This window comes from Aquarana catesbeiana, linkage group LG11 (assembly GCF_042186555.1).
Source record: "Aquarana catesbeiana isolate 2022-GZ linkage group LG11, ASM4218655v1, whole genome shotgun sequence".
In the NCBI taxonomy this organism is placed as follows: domain Eukaryota; kingdom Metazoa; phylum Chordata; class Amphibia; order Anura; family Ranidae; genus Aquarana; species Aquarana catesbeiana.
In genome coordinates this window covers 3,748,819-3,764,099 of record NC_133334.1, presented here as the reverse complement: position 1 = coordinate 3,764,099, position 15,281 = coordinate 3,748,819, and the positions used below count along the sequence as shown (strand labels likewise).

The window sequence follows — 15,281 nt, the reverse complement described above, 5'->3', positions numbered from 1 at the left end:
AACTGACACATGGAGTCTGTAGACAAATAGACAATAACATACTAACACCCCCCCCCCCCACACAAATCCCACTCCCCCCATGTGAGGCTATGGACTGCTGGATCACCAACCATAAAACTGCCCGGCACCCCCCGATTTGAAGCAGACACAAAGGGCTCCTCAGGTATCTCAACAACAATAAAACACCAAATTATGGAGGAGTCCCTGCAGAGCATCGCACACTCTGCAGATCTCAGCAATTATCAGAGAACCGCCTGCCACACAGGGCGATGTCCACCGACACCACGGAAATGTACTCACTCTATGAAGAAGCTGGCCCCTTCCTCCGTGAATCCTTCTTCCCAACCGCGGGGGAGATCTGAGAAGAGAAAAACAGGAAGATATCAGATACAAGTACCATAGAGAAGTACAAAATACGACATCAAGAACGGGGAGGACTCATGTGTAATAAGGATGGGGGGGGGGGGGGGGACATGGGCGCTCCTTGGGGCCACATTCACTCATCACTATTACCGATCGTTCAGCACTCTCCCTCCGTGTACGGGGCTTATCTATTCAATCAGACACAAGGGTAACACTAGTGATCGGGGGTGTGGGCTCATAGTGTACATTTGTGGCTCTTAGATCCACGTTGAGGGCCCACTGAAAACAAATGTGCACACACAAGTGTGAAAGCATCCTTGTACAGGCTCTGGAAGTGTCAGTGTATCCAAAAGGAAGGGTTACTAAATCTGCACAGAGGAGCAGACCAGATCCTATTCAGGAAAGCAGATACTTCAAGAGCCTTTACAGGAACAGTAGAACAAAGCACAGTATACATTCAAACTTCATTATTTCACAAACCTGCAATATTAAAAAGTGGCCCCGACCACATTCTGGGGTGCCAGACCTGCTGGTATACAGAAGCCCCGACCACATTCTGGGGTGCCAGACGTGCTGGTATACAGAGGCCCCGACCACATTCTGGGGTGCCAGACGTGCTGGTATACAGAGGCCCCGACCACATTCTGGGGTGCCAGACGTGCTGGTATACAGAAGCCCTGACCACATTCTGGGGTGCCAGACGTGCTGGTATACAGAGGCCCCGACCACATTCTGGGGTGCCAGACGTGCTGGTATACAGAGGCCCCGACCACATTCTGGGGTGCCAGACGTGCTGGTATACAGAGGCCCCGACCACATTCTGGGGTGCCAGACGTGCTGGTATACAGAGGCCCCGACCACATTCTGGGGTGCCAAACCTGCTGGTATACAGAGGCCCCGACCACATTCTGGGGTGCCAGACGTGCTGGTATACAGAGGCCCCGACCAGATTTGGGGTTTTCAATATTTGTCATGTCGTGCACACAGGTGAAGAGATTTGGCATGGATTAGGGTTGGGTCCGGCAGGGAGAGGGTTAATGGTGGTTATGGTCCGGTGTTCGGCAGGGAGAGGGTTAATGATGGTTATGGTTGGGTGTTCGGCAGGGAGAGGGTTAATGGTGGTTATGGTTGGTTGTCTGGCAGGGAGAGGGTTAATGGTGGTTATGGTTGGGTGTCTGGCAGGGAGAGGGTTAATGGTGGTTATGGTTGGGTGTCTGGCAGGGAGAGGGTTAATGGTGGTTATGGTTGGGTGTCTGGCAGGGAGAGGGTTAATGGTGGTTATGGTTGGGTGTCTGGCAGGGAGAGGGTTAATGGTGGTTATGGTTGGGTGTCTGGCAGGGAGAGGGTTAATGGTGGTTATGGTTGGGTGTCTGGCAGGGAGAGGGTTAATGGTGGTTATGGTTGGGTGTCTGGCAGGGAGAGGGTTAATGGTGGTTATGGTTGGGTGTCTGGCAGGGAGAGGGTTAATGGTGGTTATGGTTGGGTGTCTGGCAGGGAGAGGGTTAATGGTGGTTATGGTTGGGTGTCTGGCAGGGAGAGGGTTAATGGTGGTTATGGTTGGGTGTCTGGCAGGGAGAGGGTTAATGGTGGTTATGGTTGGGTGTCTGGCAGGGAGAGGGTTAATGGTGGTTATGGTTGGGTGTCTGGCAGGGAGAGGGTTAATGGTGGTTATGGTTGGGTGTCTGGCAGGGAGAGGGTTAATGGTGGTTATGGTTGGGTGTCTGGCAGGGAGAGGGTTAATGGTGGTTATGGTTGGGTGTCTGGCAGGGAGAGGGTTAATGGTGGTTATGGTTGGGTGTCTGGCAGGGAGAGGGTTAATGGTGGTTATGGTTGGGTGTCTGGCAGGGAGAGGGTTAATGGTGGTTATGGTTGGGTGTCTGGCAGGGAGAGGGTTAATGGTGGTTATGGTTGGGTGTCTGGCAGGGAGAGGGTTAATGGTGGTTATGGTTGGGTGTCTGGCAGGGAGAGGGTTAATGGTGGTTATGGTTGGGTGTCTGGCAGGGAGAGGGTTAATGGTGGTTATGGTTGGGTGTCTGGCAGGGAGAGGGTTAATGGTGGTTATGGTTGGGTGTCTGGCAGGGAGAGGGTTAATGGTGGTTATGGTTGGGTGTCTGGCAGGGAGAGGGTTAATGGTGGTTATGGTTGGGTGTCTGGCAGGGAGAGGGTTAATGGTGGTTATGGTTGGGTGTCTGGCAGGGAGAGGGTTAATGGTGGTTATGGTTGGGTGTCTGGCAGGGAGAGGGTTAATGGTGGTTATGGTTGGGTGTCTGGCAGGGAGAGGGTTAATGGTGGTTATGGTTGGGTGTCTGGCAGGGAGAGGGTTAATGGTGGTTATGGTTGGGTGTCTGGCAGGGAGAGGGTTAATGGTGGTTATGGTTGGGTGTCTGGCAGGGAGAGGGTTAATGGTGGTTATGGTTGGGTGTCTGGCAGGGAGAGGGTTAATGGTGGTTATGGTTGGGTGTCTGGCAGGGAGAGGGTTAATGGTGGTTATGGTTGGGTGTCTGGCAGGGAGAGGGTTAATGGTGGTTATGGTTGGGTGTTCGGCAGGGAGAGGGTTAATGGTGGTTATGGTTGGGTGTTCGGCGGGGAGAGGATTAATGGTGGTTATGGTTGGGTGTCTGGCAGGGAGAGGGTTAATGGTGGTTATGGTTGGGTGTCTGGCAGGGAGAGGGTTAATGGTGGTTATGGTTGGGTGTCTGGCAGGGAGAGGGTTAATGGTGGTTATGGTTGGGTGTCTGGCAGGGAGAGGGTTAATGGTGGTTATGGTTGGGTGTTCGGCAGGGAGAGGGTTAATGGTGGTTATGGTTGGGCATCCGGCAGGGAGAGGGTTAATGGTGGTTATGGTTGGGTGTTCGGCAGGGAGAGGGTTAATGGTGGTTATGGTTGGGTGTTCGGCAGGGAGAGGGTTAATGGTGGTTATGGTTGGGTGTTCGGCAGGGAGAGGGTTAATGGTGGTTATGGTTGGGTGTTCGGCAGGGAGAGGGTTAATGGTGGTTATGGTTGGGTGTTCGGCAGGGAGAGGGTTAATGGTGGTTATGGTTGGGTGTTCGGCAGGGAGAGGGTTAATGGTGGTTATGGTTGGGTGTTCGGCGGGGAGAGGGTTAATGGTGGTTATGGTTGGGTGTCCGGCAGGGAGAGGGTTAACGGCTGGCATGCTGATCATTTAGTGAGGATGCGGACAGAAGGTGGCGAGGGGCGACATTCTCCAGATTAGTGACTCGCCAGACGGACGGTAATTAAATGTGAGCGCCGAGCGGTGAGGATTAATCAGACAGAGCGGTCAGGAGGGGAAACGCCATCAATGCCGGATTCACCAACCAGACTTATCTCCCCGAAACAAACACACTGCACCCCGACCAATCACCCGCCAGGACACATCATCCCCCGCACTGTGACATCACAGGAGTCTCACATTGGCTGAGGACAAAATTAGTAACTGCTGGGTACATGTGCGGGAAAATAAATGTCATTATTATAACCCCCCTGTACCTGGAGATGGGGGGCTGTGCAGGAGTGACATGACCCCCTTCATTGCTTGGTGACCCCCCTGTACCTGGGGGAGGGGGGGGGGCTGTGCAGGAGTGACATGACCCCCTTTATTGGCTTGGTGACCCCCCTGTACCTGGAGATGGGGGGGGGGCTGTGCAGGAGTGACATGACCCCCTTCATTGCTTGGTGACCCCCCTGTACCTGGGGGAGGGGGGGGGCTGTGCAGGAGTGACATGACCCCCTTTATTGGCTTGGTGACCCCCCCTGTACCTGGAGATGGGGGGGTGGGGCTGTGCAGGAGTGACATGACCCCCTTCATTGGCTTGGTGACCCCCCCTGTACCTGGAGATGGGGGGGGGGCTGTGCAGGAGTGACATGACCCCCTTCATTGGCTTGGTGACCCCCCCTGTACCTGGAGATGGGGGGGGCTGTGCAGGAGTGACATGACCCCCTTCATTGGCTTGGTGACCCCCCCTGTACCTGGAGATGGGGGGGGGGGCTGTGCAGGAGTGACATGACCTCCTTCATTGGCTTGGTGACGGACCCCCCCTGTACCTGGAGATGGGGGGGGCTGTGCAGGAGTGACATGACCCCCTTCATTGGCTTGGTGACCCCCCCCTGTACCTGGAGATGGGAGGGCTGTGCAGGAGTGACATGACCCCCTTCATTGGCTTGGTGACCCCCCTGTACCTGGAGATGGGGGGGGCTGTGCAGGAGTGACATGACCCCCTTCATTGGCTTGGTGACCCCCCCCTGTACCTGGGGGGGGGGGGGGCTGTGCAGGAGTGACATGACCCCCTTCATTGGCTTGGTGACCCCCCCTGTACCTGGGGGGGGGGGGGGGCTGTGCAGGAGTGACATGACCCCCTTCATTGGCTTGGTGACCCCCCCTGTACCTGGGGGGGGGCTGTGCAGGAGTGACATGACCCCCTTCATTGGCTTGGTGACCCCCCTGTTCCTGGGGGGGGGCTGTGCAGGAGTGACATGACCCCCTTCATTGGCTTGGTGACCCCCCCTGTACCTGGAGATGGGGGGGTGGGGCTGTGCAGGAGTGACATGACCCCCTTCATTGGCTTGGTGACCCCCCCTGTACCTGGAGATGGGGGGGTGGGGCTGTGCAGGAGTGACATGACCCCCTTCATTGGCTTGGTGACCCCCCCTGTACCTGGAGATGGGGGGGGGGCTGTGCAGGAGTGACATGACCCCCTTCATTGGCTTGGTGACCCCCCCTGTACCTGGAGATGGGGGGGGCTGTGCAGGAGTGACATGACCCCCTTCATTGGCTTGGTGACCCCCCTGTACCTGGAGATGGGGGGGGGGGGCTGTGCAGGAGTGACATGACCCCCTTCATTGGCTTGGTGACCCCCCCTGTACCTGGAGATGGGGGGGGGGGGGGCTGTGCAGGAGTGACATGACCTCCTTCATTGGCTTGGTGACGGACCCCCCCTGTACCTGGAGATGGGGGGGGCTGTGCAGGAGTGACATGACCCCCTTCATTGGCTTGGTGACCCCCCTGTACCTGGAGATGGGGGGGGCTGTGCAGGAGTGACATGACCCCCTTCATTGGCTTGGTGACCCCCCCTGTACCTGGGGGGGGGGGGGGGGTCTGCGCAGGAGTGACATGACCCCCTTCATTGGCTTGGTGACCCCCCCCTGTACCTGGGGGGGGGGGCTGTGCAGGAGTGACATGACCCCCTTCATTGGCTTGGTGACCCCCCCTGTACCTGGGGGGGGGCTGTGCAGGAGTGACATGACCCCCTTCATTGGCTTGGTGACCCCCCCTGTTCCTGGGGGGGGGCTGTGCAGGAGTGACATGACCCCCTTCATTGGCTTGGTGACCCCCCTGTACCTGGAGATGGGGGGGGGGCTGTGCAGGAGTGACATGACCCCCTTCATTGGCTTGGTGACCCCCCCTGTACCTGGAGATGGGGGGGACTGTGCAGGAGTGACATGACCCCCTTCATTGCTTGGTGAGGATATTCTAGACAATAGGAAAAGAAGGTGAGTGATGGAACCAGGTAGGCTGGGAATGGACTCCTCTCAGGGGCTCCTCGGCTCGCCGATCGTGTAATTTGGATAAAGGGAGTGGATGGTTACACACCGAGGTCATGATGAATCTCTTTATTGAAAAATCTGTTACATGAATAACACCAGAGGAGAGGTACAGGACGACGCGTTTCATAAAGTGACGCTGCGCTTATTACTCTGAAATGTTCCACTGACATCCCATAAATAGGGGATTATAAAGACAGAAGACCCCACAGATCCCTCCTCTGCATTGTATGAACCCCGAAGAAGGATCCGAGGGAATCCTATGTTATAAATATATCAGGATCACCGAACTCCCAACATTCCAGAGAAATGACCGACACAGTACAAGTGAGGAGCCGACAATACGGGACACAAGGCAGGCCAGGCACCGGTCAGCAGGAACCGGCTGACATTCAAACCGTGTATGGGCAAGCTGAATGTACCAGATCGATCTGTCAGCTTGGGTACAACCAGCAACAATCACCGTCTTCTCCCGATGGGGACGGCTTCTTGATGTCACATCTATCACCGTCCACAACCAACACACTGCAAGGAACAGAAATCTGACAACAGATCCCAATCTTACTGAGAGAAAACCGAGCCAAGCCAGGAGGAACCCCCCCCACCCACATCTTCAGGCTGACCACTGGGTCCACCAAACAGGGATCCAAGTATTGTCACAAAAGGTGAAGCCCAACAACAGACACCTTCTCCAACCATAAACCAGACACCCCCCCACAAGCCGACCACCCTCCCCAACCACCGACTAACCACCCTTCCCCAGCCACAGACTAGATACCCAACCATGGACACCCTCCCCAACCACCTATCCCCAACCACAGCCCAGACACCTATCCCCAACCACAGCCCAGACATCTCTCCCCGGCCACAGGCCAGACACCCTCCCCGGCCACAGCCCAGCCACAGCCCAGCCACAGCCCAGACGCCCTCCCCGGCCGCAGCCCAGACGCCCTCCCCGGCCGCAGCCCAGACGCCCTCCCCGGCCGCAGCCCAGACGCCCACCAGCCCAGACACCCTCCCCAGCCACAGCTCAGACGCCCTCCCCAGCCGCAGCTCAGACGCCCTCCCCAGCCGCAGCCCAGACGCCCTCCCCAGCCGCAGCCCAGACGCCCTCCCCAGCCGCAGCCCAGACGCCCTCCCCAGCCGCAGCCCAGACGCCCACCAGCCCAGACACCCTCCCCAGCCACAGCTCAGACGCCCTCCCCAGCCGCAGCCCAGACGCCCTCCCCAGCCGCAGCCCAGACGCCCTCCCCAGCCGCAGCCCAGACGCCCTCCCCAGCCGCAGCCCAGACGCCCTCCCCAGCCGCAGCCCAGACGCCCTCCCCAGCCGCAGCCCAGACGCCCTCCCCAGCCGCAGCCCAGACGCCCACCAGCCCAGACACCCTCCCCAGCCGCAGCCCAGACGCCCTCCCCAGCCGCAGCCCAGACGCCCTCCCCAGCCGCAGCCCAGACGCCCTCCCCAGCCGCAGCCCAGACGCCCTCCCCAGCCGCAGCCCAGACGCCCTCCCCAGCCGCAGCCCAGACGCCCTCCCCAGCCGCAGCCCAGACGCCCTCCCCAGCCGCAGCCCAGACGCCCTCCCCAGCCCAGACGCCCTCCCCAGCCGCAGCCCAGACGCCCTCCCCAGCCGCAGCCCAGACGCCCTCCCCAGCCGCAGCCCAGACGCCCTCCCCAGCCGCAGCCCAGACGCCCTCCCCAGCCGCAGCTCAGACGCCCTCCCCAGCCGCAGCCCAGACGACCTCCAGCCCAGACGCCCTCCCCAGCCGCAGCCCAGACGCCCTCCCCAGCCGCAGCCCAGACGCCCTCCCCAGCCGCAGCCCAGACGCCCTCCCCAGCCGCAGCCCAGACGCCCTCCCCAGCCGCAGCCCAGACGCCCTCCCCAGCCGCAGCCCAGACGCCCTCCCCAGCCGCAGCCCAGACGCCCTCCCCAGCCACAGCCCAGACACCCTCCCCAGCCACAGCCCAGACACCCTCCCCAGCCACAGCCCAGACACCCTCCCCCAGAACCCTTCATAGCCCTAGATTACAGATTGTTGGTCTGTGGTCAGGAAAACTATCTCCCCAACCACAGATTCCATTCACTGGCCACAGATCACAAGACAGCTTTCGTATTCCCATACCACAAACATCATCCCTGACCCCAGACACCCTTCCCAGTCACAGGCATCTGCACCACCCCCAAACATCTTCCCTGACCAAACACACTCAGGGGTCACAGATGTACTTCAGATTCATAGACCACAAACCAAAGGCAACCTTGACGACCACAGAGCCCACCCAGAACACAACTACCTTCTCCACCCACATTGGCTACAGACAACTTTCTCACACCCAGGCACCCTCCCTAACCACAAACACTCTCCCCATCTCCAGAATTCAGACACTTGCTGACCACAGACACTCTCCCCAGCCAAAGTCCACAGATATCCTCCCTGGCCCTAGACCACAAGCTGTCTCCCTGGCCACTAACATCTGCCCCACCACAAGACACCCTTCCCGGCCACAGACCAAAGACGCCCTTCATGCCCTCAAACATCCTCCCAAGCCACAGATCAAGGGCACCCTCTCAGGCCAAAGACCATAAACACCTTCCCCAATCACAGACACCCTCCCTGGGTCACAGATGCCTTCACCAACACCCCAAACCATAATCTCCTTCCCCTAGCCCCGTCACCCTCCCTGACCACGAAACCAGACACCCACCCGACCACGAAACCACAGACACTACCTCTAGCCACGTGCATCTTCCCCAACCACAAACACCATTCCCAGCCACGGCACCCTCCCCGACCACAAAACCACAGACACCATCCCTAGCCACGAACATCCTCCCCGACCATGAAACCACAGACACCATCCCCAACCACAAACCACAGACACCATCCCTAGCCATGAACATCCTCCTCAACCATGAAACCACAGACACCATCCCCAGCCACACGTACCCTCCCTGACCACAACCCACAGACACCATCCCCAGCCATGAGCACCTTCCACAATAACAAACCACAGACACCATCCCCAATCACAACCTACAGACACCATCCCCCGCCACGGGTACCATCCTCCAACCACAAAACCACACACACCATCCCCAGGCACGAGAGCCTTCCCCAAGGACAAACCACAGACACCATTCCTAGCCACGAGTACCTCCCCAACCATGGAACCACAGACATCGTCCCCAGCCACGGGCACCCTTCCCGACCACAAATCCACAGACACGAGCGACTTCCCCAATGACAAACCAAAGACACCATCCCCACCCATGAACCCACAGATATCATCCCCAGCCATGAGCACCTTCCCTAACGACAAACCACATCATGTGTAGCCACGGGCATCCCACCGACCACAAGCCACAATTCCCAGCCACGGGCACGCTCCCAGACCATGAAGCCAAAGACACCACCCCTAGCCACGAACATCCTCCCCGACCATGAATCCACAGACACCATCCCTAGCAATGGAAATCCTCCCAGACCATGAAACCAGAGACACCATCCCCAGCCATGGGTACCCTCCCCGACCACAAAACCACAGACACCATCCCCAGCCACGGGTACCCTCCCCGACCACAAAACCACAGACACTATCCCCAGCCACGGGTACCCTCCCCGACCACAAAACCACAGACACTATCCCCAGCCACAAGTACCCTCCCCAACCATGAAACCACAGACAACAACAGCCACGAGTACCCTCCCCAACCATGAAACCACAGACATGAGCGACTTTGCCAATGACAAACCAAAGACACCATCCCCAACCACAAATCACAGACACCATCCCCAGCCACGGGCACCCCCCCAACCATGAAACCAGATATCATCCCCAACCATGAGCACCTTCCCCAATGACAAACCACAGACACCATGTGTAGCCATGGGCATCCCCCTGACCACAAACCACAGACACCATTCCCAGCCACGGGCACCCTCCCAGACCACAAAGTCACAGACACCACCCCTAGCCACGAACATCCTCCCCGACCATGAAACCACTGACACCATCCCCAGCCACGGATACCCTACCTGACCACAACCCACAGACACCTTCCCTAGTCAGGAGCGCCTTCTCCAATGACAAACCACGGACATCACCCCCCAACCACAAATCACAGACACCATCCCCAGCCACGGGCACCCCCCCCAACCATGAAAGCACAGACACCATCACCAGCCACAGGTACGTTTCCAAAAACAAACCACAGACACCATCCCCAGCCACAAGCACCTTCCCCAACAAATCACAGACACCATGTGTAGCCACGGCATCCCCCCAACCACAAACCTGATTCCCAGCCACAGGCACCAAACCAGACCACAAAGCCACAGACACCACCCCTAGCCACGGACATTCTCCCCGACCATGAAACCACAGACACCAGCCACAGGTACCCTCCCTGACCACAAAACCACAGACACCATCCCCAGCCACAAACCACAGACATCATCCCTAGCCATGAACATCCTCCCCGACCATGAAACCACTGACACCATCCCCAGCCACGGATACCCTACCTGACCACAACCCACAGACACCATCCCTAGCCAGGAGCGCCTTCTCCAATGACAAACCACAGACACCATCCCCAACCACAAATCACAGACACCATCCCTCGCCACGGGCACCCCCTAACCATGAAACCACAGACATCATCCCCAGCCATGGGCACCCACCCCAACCACAAAACCACAGACACCATCCCCAGCCACGTTTCCAAACAGCAGAACACAGACACTATCCCCAGCCACAAGCACCTTCCCCAACAACAAACCACAGACACCATGTGTAGCCACGGCATCCCCTCAACCACGAACCCCATTCCCAGACCACAAAGCCACAGACACCACCCCTAGCCACGGACATTCTCCCCGACCATGAAACCACAGACACCAGCCACAGGTACCCTCCCCGACCACAAAACCACGGACACCATCCCCAGCCACAAACCACAGACATCATCCCTAGCCATGAACATCCTCCCCGACCATGAAACCAAAGACACCATCCCCAGCCATGAGCGCCTTCCCCAACCACAAATCACAAACACCATCCCCAGCCACGGGCACCCTCCCCAACCATGAAACCACAGACATCATCCCCAGCCACGGGCACCCTCCCCAACAACAAACCACAGACACCATGTGTAGCCACGGGCATCCCCCCGACAACAAACCCCATTCCCAGCCACGGGCACCCTCCCAGACCACAAAGCCACAGACAATCTCCCCGACCATGAAACCACAGACACCATCCCCAGCCACGGGCACCCTCCCCAACCATGAAACCACAGACATCATCCCCAGCCACGGGCACCCTCCCCAACAACAAACCACAGACACCATGTGCATCCCCCCCGACCACAAACCCCATTCCCAGCCACGGGCACCCTCCCAGACCACAAAGCCACAGACACCACCCCTAGCCACAGACATTCTCCCCGACCATGAAACCACTGACACCATCCCCAGCCACGGATACCCTACCTGACCACAACCCACAGACACCATCCCTAGCCAGGAGCGCCTTCTCCAATGACAAACCACGGACACCATCCCCAACCACAAATCACAGACACCATCCCCAGCCACGGGCACCCCCCCAACCATGAAACCACAGACATCATCCCCAGCCATGGGCACCCTCCCCGACCACAAAACCAGAGATACTATCCCCAGCCACGTTTGCAAACAGCAGACCACAGACACCTTCCCCAACAACAAACCACAGACACCATGTGTAGCCACGGGCAACCCCCCCCCCCCCCATCTACAAACCCCATTCCCAGGCACGGGCACCCTCCCAGACCACAAAGCCACAGACACCACCCCTATCCACAGACATTCTCCCCAACCATGAAACCACAGACACCATCCCCAGCCAAGGGTACCCTCCCTGACCAAAAAAACACAGACACCATCCCCAGCCACGAGCGCCTTTCCCAAGGTCAAACCGCAGACACCATCCCCAGCCACGGATACCCTACCTGACCACAACCCACAGACACCATCCCTAGCCAGGAGCGCCTTCTCCAATGACAAACCACGGACACCATCCCCAACCACAAATCACAGACACCATCCCCAGCCACGGGCACCCCCCCAACCATGAAACCACAGACATCATCCCCAGCCATGGGCACCCTCCCCGACCACAAAACCAGAGATACTATCCCCAGCCACGTTTGCAAACAGCAGACCACAGACACCTTCCCCAACAACAAACCACAGACACCATGTGTAGCCACGGGCAACCCCCCCCCCCCCCCATCTACAAACCCCATTCCCAGGCACGGGCACCCTCCCAGACCACAAAGCCACAGACACCACCCCTATCCACAGACATTCTCCCCAACCATGAAACCACAGACACCATCCCCAGCCAAGGGTACCCTCCCTGACCAAAAAAACACAGACACCATCCCCAGCCACGAGCGCCTTTCCCAAGGTCAAACCGCAGACACCATCCCCAGCCATGGGCACCCTCCCCAACCATGAAACCACAAATATCATCCACAGGCACCCTCCCCAACCACAAATCACAGACACCATGCCCAGCCACAGGCACCCTCCCCAACCATGAAACCACAGACATCCCCAGCCATGAGTATCTTCCCCAATAGGGATGAGCTCCGGCGTGTTCGCATGGCGCACGTGCCGAGCCCGCCAGGAAGTCGGCACGGCGCAGCGCTAATCACAAGCAGTGAGACATTTCCCGATGTGCGGCTGCAGAGATCGGGAAATGTCTCCCTGCCTGTGATTAGCGCTGCGCCGTGCCGACTTCCTGGCGGGCTCGGCACGTGCGCCATGCGAACACGCCGGAGCTCATCCTTATTCCCCAACAAACCACAGACACCATGTGTAGCCACGGGCATCCCCCTGACCACAAATCACAGACACCATTCCCAGCCACGGGCACCTCCCAGACCACGAAGCCACAGACACCACAAACATCCTCCCCGACCATGAAACCGCAGACACCATCCCCAACCACAAATCATAGACACCCTCCCCAGCCACGGGCACGTTTCCCAATGACAAACCACAGACACCATCTCCAGCCACAAAAAAAAACAGACGCCATGTGTCGCCACGGGCACCCCCCTGACCACAAACCCCATTCCCAGCCACGGGCACCCTCCCAGACCACGAAGCCACAGACACCATTGCCAGGCACCCTCCCTGACCACAAACACCACCCCCATCCACGGGTACACTCCCCGACCAGGATACTACAGACACTGACCCCAGCCACAAGCACCCTCTCTGACTGCAAAGCCACGGATATCACCCGTAGACCACAGGAGCCCTCTGCACCCCCCACGTTCTCCTTCTGGTCACGGACTAAAGATGCCCTCCCCTCCCCCAATCACAGTAATTCAGCAGATGATGAGTGGAGAGCTCAGACACAGCCGGACTACAACCCCCATCAATCCACAACCTGGGAGGAGATTGCTGGGACTTCTAGTTCTACAACATTTCCAAATTCATACCAACTCCACCTGACCACCAGAGAAATCTCTTCTATAGAGTGAGGGGGGGGGGGGTACTACCAAGGCCTGACACCTCACTGACAGTCTCACTCCTCTGGCTGCAGCAGGTAAGGACAGCGGGCAGTCGGGGGAGGGGTCAGTGTCAGGTAAGTAGTGTTGGGTGGGCAGTGTGCGGTTACCTGAGCTGATCACGTGTCCGGGCTTGTCAGGTAAGTATTGTGGGGTGGGTCGGTAGGTAGTCTCATTACCTGATTGGATCATGTGTCTGGAGTTGTCAGGTAGGTAGTTTGGTCGGTAGGTAGTCTCGTTATCTGATTGGATCACATGTCTGGAGTTGTCAGGTAGGTAGTTTGGTCGGTAGGTAGTCTCGTTATCTGATTGGCTCACATGTCTGGAGTTGTCAGGTAGGTAGTTTGGTCGGTAGGTAGTCTCGTTAACTGATTGGATCATGTGTCTGGAGTTGTCAGGTCATTATTTTGGGGTAGATACTCAGGTAGGTAGTGGGGTTTGTAGTTCTGTTAAATGAGCTGATCATGTCCGGAGTTGTCAGATATGTGGGGTAAGTAGTCAGGTTGGTCGGTAGGTAGACCCCTCACCTGATCGGATCATGTGTCTGGAGTTGTCAGGTAGGTGAAGTAGGTAGTCAGGTAGGTAATTGGGTCGGTAGGTAGTCGCCTCACCTGATCGGATCATGTGTCCGGAGTTGTCAGGTAGGTGGAGTAGGTAGTCAGGTAGGTAGTTGGGTCGGTAGGTAGTCAGGTTGGTCGGTAGGTAGGTGGTCCCCTCACCTGATCGGATCATGTGTCCGGAGTTGTCAGGTAGGTGGAGTAGGTAGTCAGGTAGGTAGTTGGGTCGGTAGGTAGTCAGGTTGGTCGGTAGGTAGGTGGTCCCCTCACCTGATCGGATCATGTGTCCGGAGTTGTCAGGTAGGTGGAGTAGGTAGTCAGGTAGGTAGTTGGGTCGGTAGGTAGTCAGGTTGGTCGGTAGGTAGGTAGGTGGTCCCCTCACCTGATCGGATCATGTGTCCGGAGTTGTCAGGTAGGTGGAGTAGGTAGTCAGGTAGGTAGTTGGGTCGGTAGGTAGTCAGGTTGGTCGGTAGGTAGGTGGTCCCCTCACCTGATCGGATCATGTGTCCGGAGTTGTCAGGTAGGTGGAGTAGGTAGTCAGGTAGGTAGGTAGTTGGGTCGGTAGGTAGTCAGGTATGTGGGGTGGGTAGTCAGGTAGGTAGGTAGGTAGTTGGGTCGGTAGGTAGTCAGGTATGTGGGGTGGGTAGTCAGGTAGGTAGTTGGGTCGGTAGGTAGTCAGGTTGGTCGGTAGGTAGGTAGTCCCCTCACCTGATCGGATCATGTGTCCGGAGTTGACGGGCTCTCCTGTCCGGGGGTGCAGCCAGGTTGTTCTCCGGCTCCGATCACTGCGGGGAGAAGAGAAGAGATGAGATCGGACGATGTATGGAGACATTGTATATAAATATTGTATGGCTCCTCCCCCTCCTCCTTACTCGATGAAGAACACCCGTCCGTCCCCGCACACCCCGTACGACCAGAGTTCCGGTAAACTCTCCGCCGCCTCCGCCGCCATCTTCCTCCTCCGCCCGCCCGCCCGCCCGGGGCCCGGAGACACCGCGCGCCCCCGCCTGTCCGGAGAATACAGAGCGCGCTCCCGACACTCCGAGGTAACAAAGTATCATCCGCCACCACGTGACCTCCCCCCTCCCCTCCCCCGCACTACGAGGACTCCGCCCCACAGGGGGCAACTACAGACTCCGCCCCCCACCTCCACCTGGGAGATTCCACCCCACAGAGGGCAACTATCTACTCCACCTGAGAGATTCCACCCCACAGGGGGGCAACTATCTACTCCACCTGAGAGATTCCGCCCCAC

At 58.1% G+C, this 15,281-nt stretch overlaps 1 protein-coding gene across 1 annotated transcript in view; it reads right to left on the bottom strand.

Moving 5' to 3' along the window:
- The window catches only part of PLEKHA7 (pleckstrin homology domain containing A7), a 235,597-nt gene extending 220,580 nt beyond the window's left edge, over positions 1-15,017 (bottom strand). The window contains 3 exon segments of the mRNA XM_073605996.1: positions 301-358; positions 14,735-14,811; positions 14,899-15,017. Of these exon segments, the coding sequence (XP_073462097.1) occupies positions 301-358; positions 14,735-14,811; positions 14,899-14,978 (215 nt within the window). The 5' untranslated portion in view covers positions 14,979-15,017.
- Between the last annotated feature and the right edge of the window lie 264 nt (positions 15,018-15,281).